A 21,499-nucleotide genomic window follows, 5' to 3' on the forward strand; every position below is an offset into this window, starting at 1 on the left:
CTGGAGTGGTTGGCATTAGGAATGGCATCCAGCTGTAGAAACATTGCCAGATCAGATTGGCTTGCAGGACCTCAGTCAAACTGTCCAACCCATGCCAGCATGGAAAGCAGCTGATAATATTTTGAGTGCTATTCTTCCTGTTTGGATCAGCATATATATATATATATATATATCAAAATAAGTAACAAGGATATCCAGAGGTAATTTTAATCACCTTACTTTGAAATTGTATGGATAATACCGTACTAAATTCTGGTGCTTCAACTTAAGTACCATATTCATCTGAATCTAAATTTTTGCTGAACTCATCTACTATACCCAAGTATGTATATATATATATATATATATATATATATATATATATATATGTGTGTGTGTGTGTGTGTGTGTGAATATATATATATATATACATATACATACATACATACATACATACACACATGACGCTGAGGCTTCTTCCATTGCTAATCTGTTTCACACAACTATCACAAAAAAAAGTAAAACCTCAATTCCACAGAAAGGAAAAGACTTTAATACATGTCTTGAGTACTTCTTTTTTCTATTTAGTTGTGGTGGTGATGGTGATGGTTAATGCAAACTGAGTGTCTAGGATTATCATGCCACATTCTTGGTAGTCATGTTTCGTATTGTTTTGTTTGTAGAATTTAGGCCTTGCATCGTAAAAAAACAGTCATGTCACTGAAGACTGGGTGTTTGGATTTTCTCGTATCACATTGCTAGCAAGATCTTATCAAGAGCCCTCTATTGAGGTATGTTACCACAATTTTTGCCAGAAGGTGAAAATGAAGAGTAGCACTGCAAGTGAGAGGCAACAATTCTCCAAATCAACCACCATAAAAACATATCTATATAATTTAAATGGATTTATGCACACTTGTTTACATACATGTGCACATGCATACAAAGTTGTGTGTGTGTGTGTATGCATGTTTTATGGGAAGTAGTGGGGCAGGGGGGTTTTCTTAAAACATTTTTTGAGGGTACTTTCATTTTTTGATTTTTTTTTGTTTTTGTTTTTGCATTCTTCTCTCATAAAGGTGTATAAATACTTTAAGAAGCAATAGGAGGAGGAGGAAGAATAATAAATCTGACAGGACAGACAGAGAGAGAGAGAAATAGAGAGAGAGAGAAGAATAAGTCGATAGTCTTTTTACCAAGTAATTTCCAGCACACCTGGTGCGAATAAGATGCTGTTGAGAAAGAACCTGAAAGAGATATATCATACATAAAGTTTAGACTGAAGGGAGACCAAATATATATATATGTATACATATATATACATATATATATATATATACATATATATATATATACATATATATACATATATATATATATACATATATATACATACTTATATATATATATACATATACATATATATAGGGTGTCCCAAAAGTTAACACTCCAATCTGAAAACCCTTGACACTTATATAGTCATCTTATAAAATATAAAACAGGTAATGAACCCAATTTTAAAATCAAACATTCCTTTTGGGAGACCCTGTGCATGTGTACACGTGTGTACATATATATTCATATACATATATATATGGGGCAGGAGGTAATCAAAACTTTTTTTTTTCAAATTAATTAAATAAAGCACAGTCATTGAGAGAGATTGCAATGATAGAAAGATGAGGTAATTGCCAGCATGTTGACATACATCATCTGATTGTGTGTGTGTGTTTGTGTGTGTGTATACTGACAGTGTCGTGCTCATGTTATCCAAACCAATAGCTAAGCATTAACTAAGATGTCAAGTTTATCTCTTTTTTTTCTTGTTAATTTATTAGATGATTTTTTTTTCTCTTTTTCTTAATTTTTTTATTTTTTAAAATGGTAACAGCAGTGTCTCAGGAAGCTTGCAAGCAAAATAAATGAAGCATGCAAAGAATTAAGAGATCATAGCCAAATAAAATAAATTGAAATAAATATAAAAAGATATGGTTAGAGAAAAAATGTCAGTGCATCAATGTGTGAGTGGATGGTGTCAGTGTAAAATATTTTGAAATGACTACATACATACATACATACATGCTCATATGTCCAAACTAACTTAAATTTCAACTATGTACAATAAAGTCTACCTTTCAAAGGTGTGAGAAGAAGAATAACCAGCCGCTTTAATATCGATAAAATAAAGTACCAGTCAAGTAATGGTACCAATGAAATAGACTAACATTCTCCATTTGAAATGGCTGACTTTGTACCAAAATAAAAAGAATTATTATTATTATTATTATTATTACTATTAAGGTGGCAAGCTGGCAGAATTGTTAGCATACCAGGCAAAATGTTTAGCCACATTTTGTTCATCTTTACATTCTGAGTTCAAATTCCACTGAGGTCGACTTTGCTTTTCATCCTTTCAGGATTGATGAAATAAGTACCAGTAGAGTACTAGAGTCAATGTAATCGACTTACTCCCTCCCCTGAAATTGCTGGCCTTGTGCCAAAATTTGAAATTATCCCCCATCGTGATGATTATTATTATTGAGTGAGAGAGCAGTGCATGCCATCAAAGTGACACTGGGGTAAAATATACGAAGCCTAGTATACCCATCATAACTACCCGTCTGATAAGGGTACACCAAGCACATACATCACAACCATATGTGCGTGACATAGTGATCTCATATCAAGATAAACAGCACATGACCAGTTAGAATTTTCTTCGGGTCGAGTAACCCCTCCCACTCAAAAGGTCCCTGAATAAGAATTGTTTAAGGATGTTGAACGAACCACCCGTGTTTCCATAGGTGAATTATCCAAACCTCCAAGAATTCCTTTCAATACACGGCTATGATGCTCCCCCACTACTTCTGTTTGTGATCAGAGATGCACATATCGTCAGCCACTAAGGGACATGCTCAACTGGTTAAGGTCAAACAACTGACAAGCAAATCTGTGGTATTGAGCAGAATATTTGCTGTAGCCCATCTTTTATACCAAGACAAAACAATGTACATGATAACACTTCCAATCAGTTAAGATCAGAAGTCATGAGTGTACTGGTACTGCATCAGGTCATTTATTATTATTATTATTATTATTATTAATATTCTTATTTCAAATCCCACTAAAATCAACTTTGTCTTCCCTCCATACAGGATTAATAAAATAAGAGTACATTTTGGGAGAGCCATTTCCCTAATAATTATTACCCAGACATACTCATATAGTATTATTATTAATTACTTCTACAGTCTTTAAAAACGAACTGGTTATGAGTAATAATAGTATTTTGTCTTGATTCTATAAACTATTCACTGATCTAATTCACTGAAATATTTTGCCATTCAAATCAATATTTCCCTCTACTATCACACTGTTAAGAACAATTTTTACATTAAATATTTGAAACTAATGTTATATATATCTACCTGCCATCTCTACCACCACTAAAAAAAACTATGAGTCAGTCACAGCAATTTGACTAATAGATACAGCAAAAACAAAAAGTTTAGAGCTTAACTCATCTTGTCAGTAATCCTGTATTATAAACCCTTAGAGTCATTATGCCAATATTTTCTTCTCTTTCATACTAAGTCATAAACATTCAAAAGTATTTTACTGTAGAATTGAGCATTCAGTGTTAATTTTGTTTTTTCCAAATTTGTTGGGGAAAAAAGCGTAAGCATTAATTAGTATTAAAACCATTAGGAATTGATAAAAGAATTCCAAAAGATATTTCATACAGAACCTCCAGAGAATACAACAATGTTCTTGTTTTTTTTTCTTTCCTTTTTTTTTTAATACCTTCATTAGTGTTAAATAATTATGGGCAATAGACATCATGCATTCAATAGCAACAATGAAATTCAAAGATAGAAAGCTTACTTTCTGAGAGTGGAACTGATATAATGACACCATTACCGGTTCCTATCCATAACCGATTACAAGAGATCAACAAAGACGTGATTCTCACAAATGAAAATCCAAGTTTACCGGTACCTGGTATAAATAGTAAAAATAAATACTGATGATGAAAAAGAACAACTGAAGAAACAAATGATTATCAAGATTCAATATTAAAAGAAATGCTAAAATGCATCCAAAAACTAAGTGATCTAAAGTGTAGCATAGAATCAAGCACAATTTCAAGCAGGTTTAAGGGAAGATATTTGCTAGATATAAATTTTTTTTTTCCAAATGTCATCTTATTACAGAAGGAACTTAGACTAAGCTATTGGATGTGTATTATAGAAAATATTACAAATTAAACAGAAGGATCTGATCTTATACCCACCTACTGTAAATTGATTACTAGTCTATGACCTAGTAATCAATTTACAGTAGGTGGGTATAAATCCTTGCAGAATTTCATTCATTCAACATAACTGAAAATGTAGGAAATCCAGAGATTTTGCCTCATAAAGAGTTTTTTGGGGGGGGCAAAATATTCCTTCTATTACAGCAAATTTTATATGACGGAAACAGAAAACTGTTTCCTGAATAATTAGGCAACAAACCTTATAGTTAAATTAAGATAAAATTAACACTTTATGCAAACATTATTTACTAGGAAATCCATTGGATAATTGGATTAAAACGTATTCATATATCAGTACCTCTGGATTTTAAATCCAGAGGTACTAACATATGGATACTTACACATTTAAAGTAACCACAAATAGCTAAAATACTAAGAAATAGTAAAAGAGAAAGACAGAGAAAACTTACCAAGCATTTTACTAACATATGGTTCAATGTCTACATCCTGTAGGTGCTGGTAAGTATAGGCATGATACAACCTAAGAGTGCTATCTAGTCTTATGGACACCCAAACACCATCACCAACCCATGCAAGTTGCCGCACTTGGCTTTCTTTCCGAGGATGAGCATCAAAACTTTTCTGCAAAAATAAGAATGGTATAATTCAGTGTGTGTGTGTGTGTATTAAAGGAAAACTAAAAATTACAAAGCAAAAAAAAAAAGAAAGAAAAGCAGTAAATTACAAGAATTTAAGAAGAGTCTAACAAACTGATATGGTAAGTGGTTGGCTAAACATAAAACAGAAGGAAAAAAAGATCACTTACAACTACTTTCATATTCTGAGGATCCACTACATGGATACTGTTCTTGCAGCCACACCATACAAGTTTGTTTGCAACAAGGACCATACATCGTATCGAATGTGTTGGTTTTCCTAAATCCAAAAGATGGTAGTTCTTCAAGTCCCATTGGCCATCTGCAAGAAAAAGATTACATTTTAATTTTACATCAACGAGCAGACTAGAATACTTATTCTTTTATTTAAAAAATGTCTTACACTACAGTAATCTTAAAGTTATAGTCCATAAACTGTCAGAGCCCGCTAAGTAACATAGTAATCTATGACTTTGTTAAATTATGTAGCTTAAGTGTAGTTAAGGTCAAGTTGATATGCCATTATGTATCATTATATTCCGTCTATAAAAAGTTAACAATAATTATGAAAACAACTAACAAATGTGCAGTACAACAAATGGATTAATTCAAGGAGATGGAGAAAGTGGTGGCAGAGGCAACCAAGAAGAGACTGACTCAATGATACCGAGATGAGAACATAGGAATGTATAAAGAAAATCCAAGATTGAGAAAAATGTAAAATATTGGTAAAAAGATTCAGGTACTCCAAAGGTCAAAATGATAGAGAAATGACTTGATTTATTTCCCTGAAACTCATGACTTACATTAACCTACAGCAATATCAAGCTAATATTTGGGAAGAAGACCTGCAAAGGTTAGAACTAATATTTGTTCTCAGACTTGAATATTCTTGAAGTTTTCTTTTGCAGATAGTTTAAAAAACAAAAGACAACAATGAAATAAAATCTTGCATTTTCTTTTTTCTTTTTTGTTTTTTTACCTGAAGCTCTATGGAATATTGCCACAGATCCATCTGCTAATGCTACTAGGACTCTGCCTTTGGTGTGCCTGTAAAGAATTGAATTAAATGACATCTTAGTTAAAGGAGATGATACACAATAAACAAATTTAACAACTAAGGTACACTTTGTTCTGTAAGTGTTGAAAATCGTTTTAAAATTTAAAGGTTTGCATTTTTGATTGGGTATGAAAGCTTTGTTTGAAGAAGAAAGGAAATATGGGATATCGTGATGTTAATTCCTTTTTCAATGCTATTGAACAGTGTAAGAAAGTTAACTGATTCCAAATGAGAATTGAACTGTATTGCAAATACAGTTAACCCTTTAGTGTTTAAACTGGCCATATCCAGCTAAAATATTTTACCTGTTTTATGTTCAAACTGGCTAGATCTGGCCTCTCATACAAAGCCTACAATGTCATTCTTAAAACAGACAACCACATCATTGATATCTCAAAGCTATGAAATACGACATGACTAATCTGAATATTAAAGGGTTAAATTATTTTGGTATTATTGATTATTGGATGCTTACCTCTTAGTATTTTGTTTACTAAAAAAAAACTCATGATATATGGGCATGATGAATAAAACAGCAGCAGATGTATCTGATACTGTTGCAGAGATATGTATAACTAGTTACTTCAGTGTTGAACGGAGGAAGGGGAGGGGCTTTCATAATAGCAATATTAGAAGTAACAAGTCTGCGAGTCACAGTGTAGAGGAATGTATGTAATTGAACGTCAATGAATCAGTCAATTGGTTATCTTTTAGATGCAGTTAAGAATGTTAATGCGAGAAAATAACAGTAATTCAATGTGATGCTTCTTACTAGCAGTCAGGTAACTGATGAGAGCCACAAAGATTTTGAAACTTAAAAAGGGACATTACACTTTATGATGATACAATTTTGGCTATCATCTAGGCTGGTGTGTGTGTGTGTGTGTGTGTGTGTGTGTGTGTGTGTGTGTGTGTGTACGTTCATGTGTAACAGCAGCCCTGTCCCAGACATATGAGCAGCACAAGGTCAGCAAATGAATGAACTGCAAAGAAAGGTAAGTGCTTGGAGTGTGGTGTGGTGTGGTGTGGTGTGTGAATGGTGAACTATTTATCAACTCAAGAGATGTCAACAGGTTTCTTGTAACGCTCAGCCACTGTTGGATGGAGCAATGCACATACTTACGTGTGCATATGTATCAGAATGTTCGGAAAATAATTGTGTATTACCAGAAAAGATATAAAAACGAATGTAAACTACGTTTATCTGAATAGTTTTAATGAAGAATGTAAACACCAGCATTTTCAACGACTGCAGCCCAACAGGAAAGCAACTTTTTTTTATGCCACGTTCAAAGAAACCTATTTCTTTTCCTGAAAAAAATGTCTGAAAGACTGTTTTCTATTTCCTCTCTATTTTTGAATCTTTTGCCTCTTATAAAATATTCTAGTGATCGGAACAGATGGAATTCCATATGTGCTAAGTCAGGTGAGAGTGGAGGATATCTAATGATCTTATTTTTTCTTGGGTTTGTTTTGAAGAGTGCGGCCATGCATTGTCATGCTAGAGAATAACATGTTTTTTGTTTACCAAACCTAGTCACTTTCCACATAATTTTTCATTTACATGATCAATTTGTTGGCAATAAATATCTGTATTAACAGTTCTTCCACATTCCAGCAGTTTATAATGGATGATACCTTTCATGATCCTCCAAACACAAAGCAAGGATTTTTGTGGATGGAGTTCTGGTATTGGTGTTGGCACTGGCCTCTCATTACATGACAATCATTGTCTTTTTCATTTACAGTTGTGATACAAAACCCATTTTTCATCATCTACAACAATGTACTGCATAAATGACACATCGTTACACCTGGTTCGAAGACTGCTGCAGTGGGTGGAACATTGTATTTGGTTCTCAAGTGTAAGCTCATGTAGAACCCAAATTCCTTCTTTGCATGTTTTCCTAATTTGCATGAGATGTTTGTGGATTGTTGAACATGACCCATTAAATTTTTGCGCCAAATCTCTGGTGCTTTGACGTGGATCTGATACAATGGTCTCATTTAAAAGATTGTCATTCAGAATAGGTCAACTTTTAGAGAGAAGCTTGTCAGATATGTCACAATTGCCATCTTTAAACCTTTTCAACCAGAGATGACATGTACGAGCTTTCACTGCATCCAGAAACACTTCACAAATGTTCTTCATTGCTTCTGTAGCAGTACTTTTCATACAAAATATACAGTAAGCAATGACAAATACGTTGTTTCATAAAGCTCTTATCCTCCATGGGGTTAATTACCAACTATGAATGACACGCTACCAGATAAAAGAGATGATATACTATTTCTAGACAGTTCCCACCCATTCGACCTTGGCTCTAAAGTGATTGGTTGATATATACTCCATAATGGTGAAAAAAGCAATTACTTTCCAAACACCCTAATGTGTGTGTGTGTGTGTGTTTCTTATATTTATTCTTTTTTCTCCTTGAATTGAAGATAATTGAATTGAAAGATACTCACACAATATTTAACACAGAGTCTGGAAGTTTCACAGAATGCAGGCATCGTTTCCATTGTGACACGGATGAATGTACATACAAACTGCAAAACAGAAAGAAAGAATGATACATCAATTATTAATTTTTAACAAAGACTGAAAGAACAAACAAATAAGCACAACTCACACAACACATCCACTACCTCAATGTTAATCAAATATTTTTAACTATCAATCCTTTTCTTTTACTAACATTCTTTCAATACACTGAATCAAAACGATGCCACTCTTGCTGTGACTCAATGCTGCACACCTATTCCTATTTTTAACCCTTAAGCATTTAAAATGGCCATATCCAGCCCAAGTATGTCACCGGCATTATGTTATAGCCAGCCAGATCCGGCCTATCACATCTACATTTCAATGCCATTATAAAAATATACAATCACATCATCAAAATTTCAAAGCAACCAAATAATGCAGAATTAATTAAAAGCAATGTGACTGAAAAAGCATTACATTTGACAGAATATCCTGAATGATAAACGGTTAGTATATATACACCAGAGAAATTTAGTCCTGGGTACTAGTTTAACACAAATGACTATTTAACAGAGCACCACACTACTATCAGCAAATAATTTATACATTATTGCCTAACCATAGTTACTGACCTGATCTTTAGCGTATGGCACCAGTCAAACTCAGGTACATATTCTTTATGCCTCACACGTACTCCCATAGCTACCATTTTAAGTTTTATCTTTATATTTTAATTTGAAATTGTATTTTTTTTATATCTTTTATCTTTCTCAATTTTTTTTATTTGTTATTTGTTTCAATCATTAAACTACAGCTATGCCCTAGAACACTACCTTGAATTTTTAGTCAAAAGAATCAATCTCAGTACATTTTTTTTCTTTAAGGCCTGGTACTTATTTTATTGGTCTCTTTTGCCAAACTGCTAAGTTACGGGGATGAACCAAGCAGTGCAAGGTGGGGAGGAGACAAACAGGCACCAACACACTCACACACCACATATATAAAGACAGAGAGAAAGATATACAGATGGATATATGATGGGCATCTTTCAGCTTCCATCTTCCAAATCCACTCACAAGGTTTTTTGATGAGTCTGAGGTTATAGTAGAAGACACTTGCCCTACATGGCATGCAGTGGGATGAACTCAGAACCATATGGTTGGGAAACAAACTTTTTACTACACAGCAATTATGCAAATTTACACATACCTGTTTATACATATGACTAGATTACAAGATTAACAGAAAACCCAGAGCTAGAATGAACAACATTGAAGGATGCACATATGCATGTACATGCAAGTCAGAACATTACCAATTGCTACAAGTGCAGTGACAGCCTTTATTTCATGTACAGAAATACCCACAAATTTTGACAATATTATTTAAAGTACACTTTGGTTTATTGTTTAAAAATTACATGCATTTGTGGTAAATGTTCAATTTTGTTTATTTACTTATATACATTTTCATTTTTTTTATTATTAATGTTGATAATGTCATTGTGACTAACATACAATCATAATTTATATTTAATCCCACTATTTGGAAAAGAAATAATTACCCTTTTTGTATTAACAGCCATCCAGAGGGTACTAAGTGTGTATTATATTTAACATTTATTTTTATAATATTTAAAATAGGAGACTAAAACTAATAAAAAAACTGTACAGATATCACCCTGCTACATGTCCTTTGACCCCAATATCTTTATAAAAAATTTCCACTATCCCCTTCTCTAAGGTAGTACCACTCACTCTGAGGAGCACTACTATAAAAGACAACTCATACACATTCTACACAAACATCACCCAACATTTCAATACAACACAAAATGTACATATTCTATACAATATGTGAAACACTATACTAACACCAAGAACACTATCCAAACACAGTTCTACAATGTTGCATAGATGGTGCTGTAGTAGAAACTCATAAGAAGTTTTTGAAAACATAATAAACAATTATTTCTAATTTAGATGCAAGGCTAAGAGTTTTTAGGGTAGGGGATAGTCAATTACAAGAAACATATATCAGTACTTGACTAATGTTATATTTTATCAACCCCAAAAGAATGAAATGTGATGGTAGCCTTAGCAGGATTTGAAACCAGAAAATAAAGAGCCAGGAGAAACACTGCAAGGCATTTTCCCCCCAATGATCTAATGATTTTACCTTAGGAAGGTTCTTGGCATCTAATGTTACTTGTTGTAGAGCAATGTTAGGAATTTTTTCCAACAGTCTAATCTGTTATGCGTACATGAAATAATAATAATAAACTTATAAAGATAATTATGAATGTTCTCCATACATCTAAGAAATATTAGTCAGGCGAGAGACAAAATATAAATAGATTGATGACACCACGGATGATGATGAAAGTGATAGCAGTAATGGTGTATTGATATTCTTAATATTCAATCTTTACAACCTACACAACCATTGTTCTGATGTGATGCTACTATCACAACCATTGCTACCACCACTGCTACTACCACCACCAGTTCCAAAAGAGACATAGTCACCACTAAAACAAAGTTGTTCTGCTGTACTTACTTGCCACTTTGTGAGCCCAGCCACATTGTAGGTAAGACACTGCTCATTTTTTCGACTTCTTCATATTGCAAATCATTATCAGTCGGGAGAGTGGAAATGCCATCTTTCACAAGTTCCGTCGGTTCTTGGAGAAGACGTTTTTCAAGACCCAGTGAAGGACTCGACGTTGGTGTAGTAGTGCCAGACGATGCTGGTGATCCAGTTGCTTTTATCAATGAACCTTGGGCATCAACTGAAGAGGTAGAGAAAACACCAGCATCCCAAAATATTTGTAATAATATTAATGATGGAGAAAGAAAGAGAGAGGGGGAGAGGGGAGGAGAGAGGAGAGAGAGAGAGAGAGAGAGAGAGAGAGAAAGAAAGAAAGAAAGAAAGAAAGAAGAAGAAAGAAAGAAAGAAAGGAAGGAAGGAAGGAAGGAAGGAAGGAAGGAAGGAAGGAAGGAAGGAAGGAAGGAAGGAGGAAGGAAGGAAGGAAGAAGGAAGGAAGGAAGAAGGAAGGAAGGAAGAAAGAAAGAAAGAAAAAAGAAAGAAAGAAGAAAGAAAGAAAGAAAGAAGAAAGAAAGAAAGAAAGAAAGAAAGAAAGAAAGAAAGAAAGAAAGAAAGAAAGAAAGAAAAAGAGAAAGAAAAGAAAAGAAAAGAAAAGAAAAGAAAAGGAAAGAAAAGAAAAGAAAAGGAAAGAAAAAAGAAAGAAAGAATATGAGCAGAAATCTATTTTTTGCAAAAGTTTGAAGCCAGAAATCATGCATGGCTATCAGAAAAAGAAAAAAAAATTCTACTAATTTTAATTTAAATATAAAAATCTACAGAAACATATACTTAATGTAGACGAAGAACAATTAAAATAATTAATATAAATATATAACCATGGAAGTTAAAAGATTTCTTTTTGAAAAGAAATAAAAGATATATACAAAAAGAAAGAGGAAAACAAAAAGCATTTAGGTGAAAAAAAAATAATAGATTTCTAAAGTTGGGGTACTAATTCTAAAGATAATATAGAAACATTAAAATTTCCTACCAGCATAAGACCACACAAAGAATTTCTGTAAGACTTCAAGGTAAAATATTAGGAAATATCATTACAAAATAAAACAGCAAACATTATATACAAACAAGTATTTCTTTTTTTTTTTTTTATGAAAAAAAGATATACCTGACTGCCATTTCTATATGGTGGACTTTGTAAAATTTTTAAAAGAGACTGGATTTTTTTTATTTATTCATTATTTTTACCTGACTCACTGCCTTCAGGATTTCCTCGATCTTCAGGGATATCGTCACCCTCTTTAGTGTCATCAACTTTTTCTTCAATAGTGAAAAAAAGGTAAATGAAAAGTTGAATATAAAATGTCAGTAAACTGTGTTGCAATAATAATAATAATAATAATAATAATAATAATAATAACAGCAACAACAACAACAATAATAATCCATTCTACTAAAGGCACAAGGCCTGAAATTTTGGGGGGAAGAGGGACTAGTTGGTTACATCAAACCAAGTATTTCACTGGTACTTAATTTATTGACCTCCCGAAACGATGAAAGGCAAAGTTGACCTTGGTGGAATTTGAACTCAGAACATGAAGATGGACAAAATGCTTAGCAACATTTTGTCTGGCATGCAAACAATTCTGCCAGCCCCCCCCCCTTTAATAATAATAGTAATAATTAATGTGTAGCCTTCAAAATTTTCTATCCAAAAGAGTCTTCCAACCCAACATTCACTTTCTATTATTTATAGCTTCAAGTGCTTCGAGATACACCGTTCCAAAAAGAATTATTTCACATTTTCATGAAAGTTTATAAATTGTTATGAAGTCAACAATAATAATAAAATTAAGGTCAGCAAATTATAGGGGGAGGGATGTTAGTAAATTACATGACCCCAATACTTGATAGATATTTTATATTCATCAATCACAAAAAGATGAAAAACAAAGATGGCCTCCATGGAACTAAAACTCAGAACATAAAAAGCTCGAAAAAATGCCGCTAAGCATTTTGTCTAATGCACTAACAATTCTGCCAACTTGCCCCTTTAGCATTAACAATAATAACAGCTTTGTGCCAATATTTGAAATTATTATTATTATTAGCGGATACCAAACAAATTGAAGACAATTGAGAAATATCAGAACCTTGCTAGAATGATGAAAAGCTTGTGGAAGACTTAAGATGACAATTATTCCTATGTAACTGGTGCACTTGGCACACATTACAAGCTGAATTCTATTTAGGCCAATAGACAAGATATTATGGTAAAAATCACATTAGAAAAGCATGCTTGCTCATAGATATGTCAATCCCAGCAGACTGCAACACCTCTGTGAAAACATTTGAAAGTTAAGTAAATACAAAGACCTTAAAATAGAGGTTTCAAAAATATGGCATCTAAGAACGACAACTGTGTAATCATTGGGGCTTTGAGGGATAATACTAAATGGTCCCCTTAAATATCATGGTCAATTACCAGGAAACCCAAATTATCAGAACTACAAAAAATTGTTTCCATAGATACAGCCCACATTCTAAGGAAAACATTCTCAACTTTAAAATATCTGAATCTTAAAATCTTTCAAAACTTCAAATATTAAAACAAACTTTTAACAGAATCTTAATTCTCAGTGATTAGTCTCTTTTCACCGAAATGTATTATTGCTGCACATAAATAAACCTAGAATAAAATGTCCAGCTTGGTGTTTGTTATATGAGGTTCTGGGTGAGATTTGAAACACCTTGCATAAAAAAGCAACAGCAAAAACATAATAATAATGATAATAATAATGACAATAATGATAATAATGATAATAATAATAATAATTGAAATGCCAAAAGGACAAACAATGAAAGCAGTTGAGAAAGGACAGTAGTATAAGTATTTAAGAATACTGGTGGCAGATGAAGGAAAACATGAAGAAATGAAGCAAAATACAAATAGGGAGTATACAAAGAGAGTGAAAAGATATAAGTCAAACTCAAATTCAACAACTGTCATTGAAGCAATAAATTCAAGAGCAGTGCCAGTTATCAGGTACAGAACTGGAATTGTGAATCAGACAAAAAGCAACATACAGAAACTTGACAGAAACATTTGAAAGCTGTTGACTATGTTATGGAGCCCACAACTGAAAGCTGATATTAGCCAGTTGAACTCGAAGGGAGATCTGGGTGGAAGAGGTTTTATTGCTGTGGAAGAGTGTGTACAGATGGAAAGAAAAAGCCTATTAGAATATTTACAGAACGGCACACAGAATTTACTAAATGCAGTGGATAAACAACAGGTGATCAATTGAGGAATAGGAGAAAACTACAAGAATGAAATTCAAAGTGGGCATGTTAAATAGATTGATGAGTAACCTTTGCATGGTCGACTTTGGAAAGCAACTGGGGATATATGTAGAACAAAAACCTGGGCTTGGTTCAAAAAAGGGCACTTGAAAAATGAGAGACTTTTAAGAGCAGCTCAAGATAAACAAAGAGAAAATATGTGTATGGGGAGAAAGTGTCAGCAAAATGTAGAGTGTGTAGAATTTGGAATGAAACAATGGCATACATTGTTGGAGAATGTTACAAGTTGGCTCAGGGTGAATATAAGAAATAGAGACATGACCAAGTTGTGAAAGTTTTACACTGGAGGCTTTTTCAGAAATGGGAATTTGAAGCTGGAAGTACTTGGTGTAATCAGCAGGTTGAAGGAGAGCTTGAGTTGGAAAAATGCAAAATTTTATGGGATTTTCCAATTCAAACCGATAAGAAGATAGAAAATGATAAACCAGATATAACAATAACAGACAAGGAAAAGCAAAGTTGCTTACTGATTGATCCATCATGTCCATTTGTTTCCAAGAGTGTAAAGAAGGAAGATGAAAAATTAAAAAAATATAATCCATTAAAATTTGAAACTGCAAGAATTTGGAATAGGGAAACTATAAAGGTTGTGCCTGTAATAATTGGTGCATTAGAGACTGTGAGTAATGATATAGACAAATGACTAAAAAAGATTGGAATGTTCTGTAGAGCTTGTTAAGAAAGTTTACCTGAAAATAGACTCTGAACAAATACTGCGAGGCATTTTTTCCAAGCACTCTAATGATTATGCTAATTTACTACACTAAAAATAATAATAATAATAATAATAATCTTTTCTACTAAAGGCACAAGGCATGAAATTTTGGGGGAGGATACTAGTCGATTACACCAACCCCAGTGTTTCACTGGTACTTAACTCACCAACCCTGAAAGGATGAAAGGTAAATTTGAAATCAGAAAGATGGATGAAATGCCGTTAAGCATTTTGCCCAACATGCTAACAATTCTGCCAGCTTGCTACCTTATTATTATAAATAATAATAATTCTTTTAATTTTGGCACATGACCAGCAACTTTTAAAAGAGAAGGATAAGTCAATTACATTGGAAGAAATGCTAAATAAAGCAATTTTACAAAAGGCTCTAACAGCCGTCACTACAACTTGGTTTCAGCTAGCTGGCACCATACTTTTGCTAATGGGTTTCAGATGTCCATGTCATTGTGAACAGACACGTTCCCCTCCTTTATCATAAACCCTCTGACCTAATGGAACAAATATAGCTGCAGAAGGATAAACTGCAAAGTTGATTTTGATGGGATTTTGAAATCAGAATAATTACTACAATTGTCTCATAATCCAACAAATCCGTCAGATTATTGTCATGATAATAATTATGATTCTAACAAAGGCATAAATCTAGCAATTTTGAGGGAAGGGAGAGCAGTCAAGTAGAACCACATTACTTGACTGGTACCTTATATTAGTGACCTCAGATGAATGAAAGGGAAAACTGACTTCAGTAGATTTGAACTCAGAACATAAGGACAGACAAAATGCCGCTAAGCATTTTGCCTGGAGTGCCAATGAATCTGCCAGCTTGCCACCTCAGAATACCAAAAGCCAGATTAGATGCTATAAAGCATTTTTACAAATACTCTAACAATTCTGCCAATTTGTTGCATACCCAGGGTACATAAAACTGCAGTTGATAGAGAAGTAAAGGAATGCAATTAAAATAAAACTACTGAACAATAACAACAACAACAATAATAATAATGATGATGATGAAGATTTTCTAACTTGGAACATTTAGGAGGCGATAACAGTTGATTACATCAATTCTAATATGTTACTAGTACTTTATTTTATTAACTCAAGAAGTTATCAAAGGTAAAGTCAACCTCAGAAAGATCTGAACTCTGAATGTAAAAGTCTGAAACTGAATAACACAAGACAATTCGAGCACTACTTTACCAAACTTTACCAATTCACCACCAGAATGACAGCGCAGAAGGAAGGGAAATAGAGAAAGCAAAAACAGAAAAAAAAAGGGGGGGGGGGTAACAGTGTTGGAATATATACAATGACAATGATGATGATGATGATGATGACAATGATCATGATCACGATGAATGTGTGAATAATGAGGCAAATATTAATTAAATCTCATTTGATTGTGCAATCTTGGTATAAATTAAAACAACTTTTTTATATTATGGTTCTTTCTTTCTATGTTTAGCATCATAATTTTCAATTTTTTATTATGTATATATTTATATCTTTAATTTTTTTTTTTTTTTTTGTTACCTTTCAGAGTTTTAACAGCTTCTTTGACAGTTTCCAATGAAGATCTGCCATCAGGACTGCTCTCTGTGAAAGGAAACATTTCACACCAATGTCAACAATTTCCAATTTTTCTTCAACAGCACAACAAAAACAACTTCGAAAGTCTCTTTTCAGAGTTATTCCATGATCTGCACACACACACAGTCCTTACTATCTCTCTCTCTCTCTCTCTCTCTCACTTGCAGAATATATATATATATATATATATATATATATATATATATATATATACTAGCAAGCTAGCTTTCATTCTATCTAATTACATTATTGTCATGAGATATCTCAAGTAGTATTTTCGAAAGGTAAAAAGAAAAATTTCGGCTTATTTCTAGTACACCCATAGCTGTACATAAACTACAATGATTATACATACACACACACTATATACATATACACACACACACACACACACACACACATACATATATATATATATACATATATATATATATATATGAATATTTGTGGTTGTGTGTATGTACATATAACTAGGTTCCATTAGCATTGTGCATTTTACCAATACATCAAATTAACCAATAACCTTTGGTTGAAATTCTGTAGATGGAAATCAACTGGAAACCCATCATATAGATGTACACATACACACATTACACTCAAATATGTGTATACATCTTCTGCACAACGTAAAATAATAATAGGTTATAGACATCAATATAAAATATCAGAAATTTATAAGTAGGGGTTAGTCAATGGAGGGATTAAAGACAATGCAGACTTCAGTATGATTCTGAAATCAGAAAACAAAGTGCCAGAATAAATGCCGAAAGGAATTTTTTGCCTAATATTTTAATAATTCTACCAAATTAATAACAATAATTGTTTCTAATATAAGTATAAGTCTTAAATATAGGAAAGGAGTTACTTCATTAAATCAACCCCAGTATTTGACTTGTATGTTATTCTGTTCATTCCTAACTGCTTCTAATATTAGCAAAAGCTCGAAATCTGGTGGAAAGCTAAGTTGACAAAAAAAAAAGAAAGAAAATCAAACCCCCACCCTAACTCTTGAAAGGTATTTGATTTAGCAACAGTAGAAGGATGAAAGGCAAAGTTAACTTCAGATTATAAATGCATTTTGTCCACTGCACATATAATTCTGCTGAGCCATTTATAATATTCCTTTTCACTATAGGCACAAGACCAGGAATTTGTGGAGGAAAAGTATAGCCAATTTACATCAAACCCCCCCAGTACTCAACTGGTACTTATTTTATCAACCCCAAAAGAAGAAAGGCAAAGTCGAGCTTGACAAAATTTGAACTCAATAATAATAATAATAACAATAATCCTTTCTGTTATCGGCACAAGGCCTGAAATTTTTGGGGAAGGGCAGTACTTGACTGGTACTTATTTTATCAACCCTGAAAGATTGAAAGGCAAAGTCAACTGGCAGAATTTGAACTCAGAACATAAGGCTGGATGAATGCCACTAAGCACTTTGTCTCTGGCATGCTTACAGTTCTACCAGCTCACTGCCTTGATGATGATGATGATGATGATGATAATCCTTTCTACTATAGGTACAAGGCTTGAAATTTGGCAGGCGGGGGAGTAAGTTGATTAGGTCGCCCCCAGCACTTGACAAGTACTTAATTTATTGACCCTGAAAGGATGAAAGGCAAAGTCAACCTCAGGGAAATTTGAACTCAGAATGTAAGGGCAGACAAAATGACACTATGCATTTTGTCTGGCATGCTAACTATACTGCCAGCTCACTGGATAATAATAATAACAACAACTATCTTAATACTGAACTTAATAATTTGTCAAACATGCAACCATCTATTATTCTTTTCCTTCTTCTTCCCCTTCCTCTCTCTCTTTTACTCTCTCTCACTCTTTCCCTCTCTTTCGAATTTATCATGGCAAAAATCTTCAACTGTCATGAAATAATAAAAGAGAATTCTAAATCCAAGATGCACAAGCAAAGATTAGTAATGAATAGTATATTAGTTTGGAATTTCAAATACAGAGTATTAGTGCAGAGTTTTGTATATGTACCATTAGTATAAGTAATTAGTAAAGAAATTTAGTATGCATTAGAAATAGAAGATGAACAGAATACATTCCTTGAGGCAAACAAGATGCAGAGAGAAGGGTTAACATCAGTTAGTCATTCAACTGTGTGTGTGTGTGTATGGTGCCTTTACTCAAGCATTTATATGACATCATCATGAAAAAACCCTGGACTAATTCACCATGGTTCCCAAACCCATCATATATTTGTATATGTTAGCAGCATATGTCTCAGTATATCTAGCAGCATATGTCTCAGTATATCTGTGTTGTGTGTATAGACCTACATGTAAACAGATATACCCAAATGAAATAATGGTACTGTTACAAGTTCTTCAATTTCATTTACAACAAAATTGCTCACTTGCATTAGAATTTCTTTTTTCTTTTTCTTTTTTTGCTAATCTGATGAGAAATAGAAACTGAAGTTGTCTATTCATTCATAGTCAATGCTTATTAATCAATATTAAACATTGTGTTTTTCTGAAAATATTATCTTGTTGATTTTAAAAATCTTTTTAGTCACATTGTCAGTCATCACCATCACCACCACCACATTTATTTTACATTCATGATGGTTGAGATTTGATGGGTCTTAAAGCATTTCACAACATATTGCAGCCTGTCATCTTCAAACACATACAAATAGTAACAACAAAATTAAAATGGATGACTTCATTGTTCTGTAATGTCCTTTTACAGATTTTTTTATGTTAGTTTTTAGCACGTTTTTTTTTTCACAGCATGATGCCTTTTTCTTGTCCCCAACACACTCATTAAAATGAAATCACTCCAATAATAATTCTTTACTTTTAAAAGTTCCTGAATTCAGATTTGATAAACTGTGAGGAATTTTCTATAGGACTTTCCAAATGGGTAAAATGGAAGTGTCCATTCCATATATTTTAGAGGAACAAGTTTCAGGAATTAGAGTAGAAAGAGAGAGATTGACTTTTTGATTAAAAAACATTTTGTTGAATTACTTTCATGAAATATCTTGTGACATTTACATTGTAGGCAATAAATTCGTCAAAAACTTGACTAGTGAACCTCCAACACATGATTACATACAGAATGTACTATTGCACTACAAATGTAAGTTGTATTTGGTCCAATACCATATCATTATGGAGGCAATGTTTAGTCCATCACTACCTATGTGTGATCCACTCAGCCTGCCATTACTATGGTTAATTATCCAGTAACAAATTTGAAATTGTCATGTCTTGTGGAATGTAAATGTAGAAGAAAAGAAAGATCAAAGAAATTAAGGAAAATGCTTTTGGTGCTTAACCCTTTTGTAACTAGATTTCTATTAAAATACATCACCTTTGTTTCAACTAATTTTGGAAATAATAAAGATTTTAGAAAATGATTCATTATTATACTAGTGTTTGAACCAGGGAATGTTTTAATTTAGATCACTTAATAAAGCAGGAGTTTGTTATCACATATAGAAGGAGAATTGGTTTCAGATGAGTTGGTAGCAAAAGGGCTAAAGAGAGATGATTAAGAAAATGAGAATGTTAGCAAGAGATGGAATGTAACAAGAGTGGAAATTTGTTTCACTGAAAAATAGTTTCTAACAGAAGCCAAACACAGACAGAGATGAAGAGAGAGGAGAGTGTTTAAAACTACTGGAAGATGAAACATGTAAACTTGAATAATAACACAGGAAAATATGTAAGAATTATGAAATCAAGATAACTGAGAAGTGGTATAAACTTTAACCAAATATTGTCAATGACAATAATGATGTTGCCATCATATGGAATAAGGTCTTTCTCACTGATAGGAAGATAAAACAAGCAGGATTGACATTATTATCAAGGATAAGAAGAATAGGAGGTGTATACTTATCAACATTGCAATACATTTCGTAAGACATAACTCCATGAAAATCAGAGAAGCTGGAGGATAAAATGAACTGGATGTGGAAGATCAAAATATTACCAATAGTCACAGAAGCATTATGTCTCGTGAAGAAAGGAACAGAAAAGTTCACCAACTGTCTCTTAGGTAACAATCAATATTTATGCAGTCCAACTTGGAATGACTCACTTATTACAGAATGTTGTCAATCAAGTGACAACTTCTCCAAAGCACCTCAGGGCTATTATAGACATTAGGCCCCAAATCTTCAACTTAGAAGTAAAGATATGTTAATGATTCTGACAGCTCAACACCTTAATAACTACAGCAACAACAACAATAATAATAATAGTTTCAAATTTAAACACAAAACCAGCAATCTTGAGGTGAGAGGTTAGTTGATACCATCAATCTCAGCACTTGAGTTTGGAAAGATCTGAACTCAGTGTATAATGATTCTGCCAGCCAACCACTTTTAATAATAATTATTTGTAATGCAGGTACAAAACCTGAAATTGGGGTGAGGCAAGGTATGCAATTAAATCACCACTAGTACTTGATTGATACTTTCTTTATTGATCCCTCAAATTTATAATCTTGTGCTGCAGATTCAAGGAAGGTGTTAGTCAATTTCATTAACCCCAATATTTGACTGGGCCTTCATTTTATAAACCTCTGTCAAAGTTAACCTCAGAAGTATTTACTTTCAGAATGTAAAGAGCTTCAACAAATCCTGCAAGATATCTTGTAGGATGTTTTAACAATTCTGACAATCCATAATAACAGTAGTACTTATATTGGTAGTAGTTTTTGTAGTAGTACTAGTAGTATCTAAAAAAAATTAAAATAAATCATTCATATTTTTTACATTTTCCCCTCATCTCACTCTGCTTCTATCTGTATCTAAAAAAAAGAGTTCAATAATTAGGGAGAA

General features: G+C 32.9%; 1 protein-coding gene across 1 annotated transcript in view; it reads right to left on the reverse strand.

Moving 5' to 3' along the window:
- LOC115222631 (C-Jun-amino-terminal kinase-interacting protein 4) overlaps window positions 1-21,499 on the reverse strand; it is a 206,196-nt gene that overhangs the window by 20,024 nt on the left and 164,673 nt on the right. The window contains exons 22-30 of the mRNA XM_036511616.1: window positions 16,618-16,680; window positions 12,234-12,305; window positions 11,001-11,232; window positions 8,423-8,503; window positions 5,876-5,943; window positions 5,064-5,215; window positions 4,708-4,879; window positions 3,865-3,978; window positions 1,176-1,226 (exon numbers count right to left, since the gene is read on the reverse strand). Coding sequence (XP_036367509.1) covers window positions 1,176-1,226; window positions 3,865-3,978; window positions 4,708-4,879; window positions 5,064-5,215; window positions 5,876-5,943; window positions 8,423-8,503; window positions 11,001-11,232; window positions 12,234-12,305; window positions 16,618-16,680 — 1,005 coding nt within the window. The remainder of the gene's footprint in view (window positions 1-1,175; window positions 1,227-3,864; window positions 3,979-4,707; window positions 4,880-5,063; window positions 5,216-5,875; window positions 5,944-8,422; window positions 8,504-11,000; window positions 11,233-12,233; window positions 12,306-16,617; window positions 16,681-21,499) is intronic.

Source organism: Octopus sinensis, linkage group LG20 (genome assembly GCF_006345805.1).
Source record: "Octopus sinensis linkage group LG20, ASM634580v1, whole genome shotgun sequence".
NCBI lineage: Eukaryota > Metazoa > Mollusca > Cephalopoda > Octopoda > Octopodidae > Octopus > Octopus sinensis.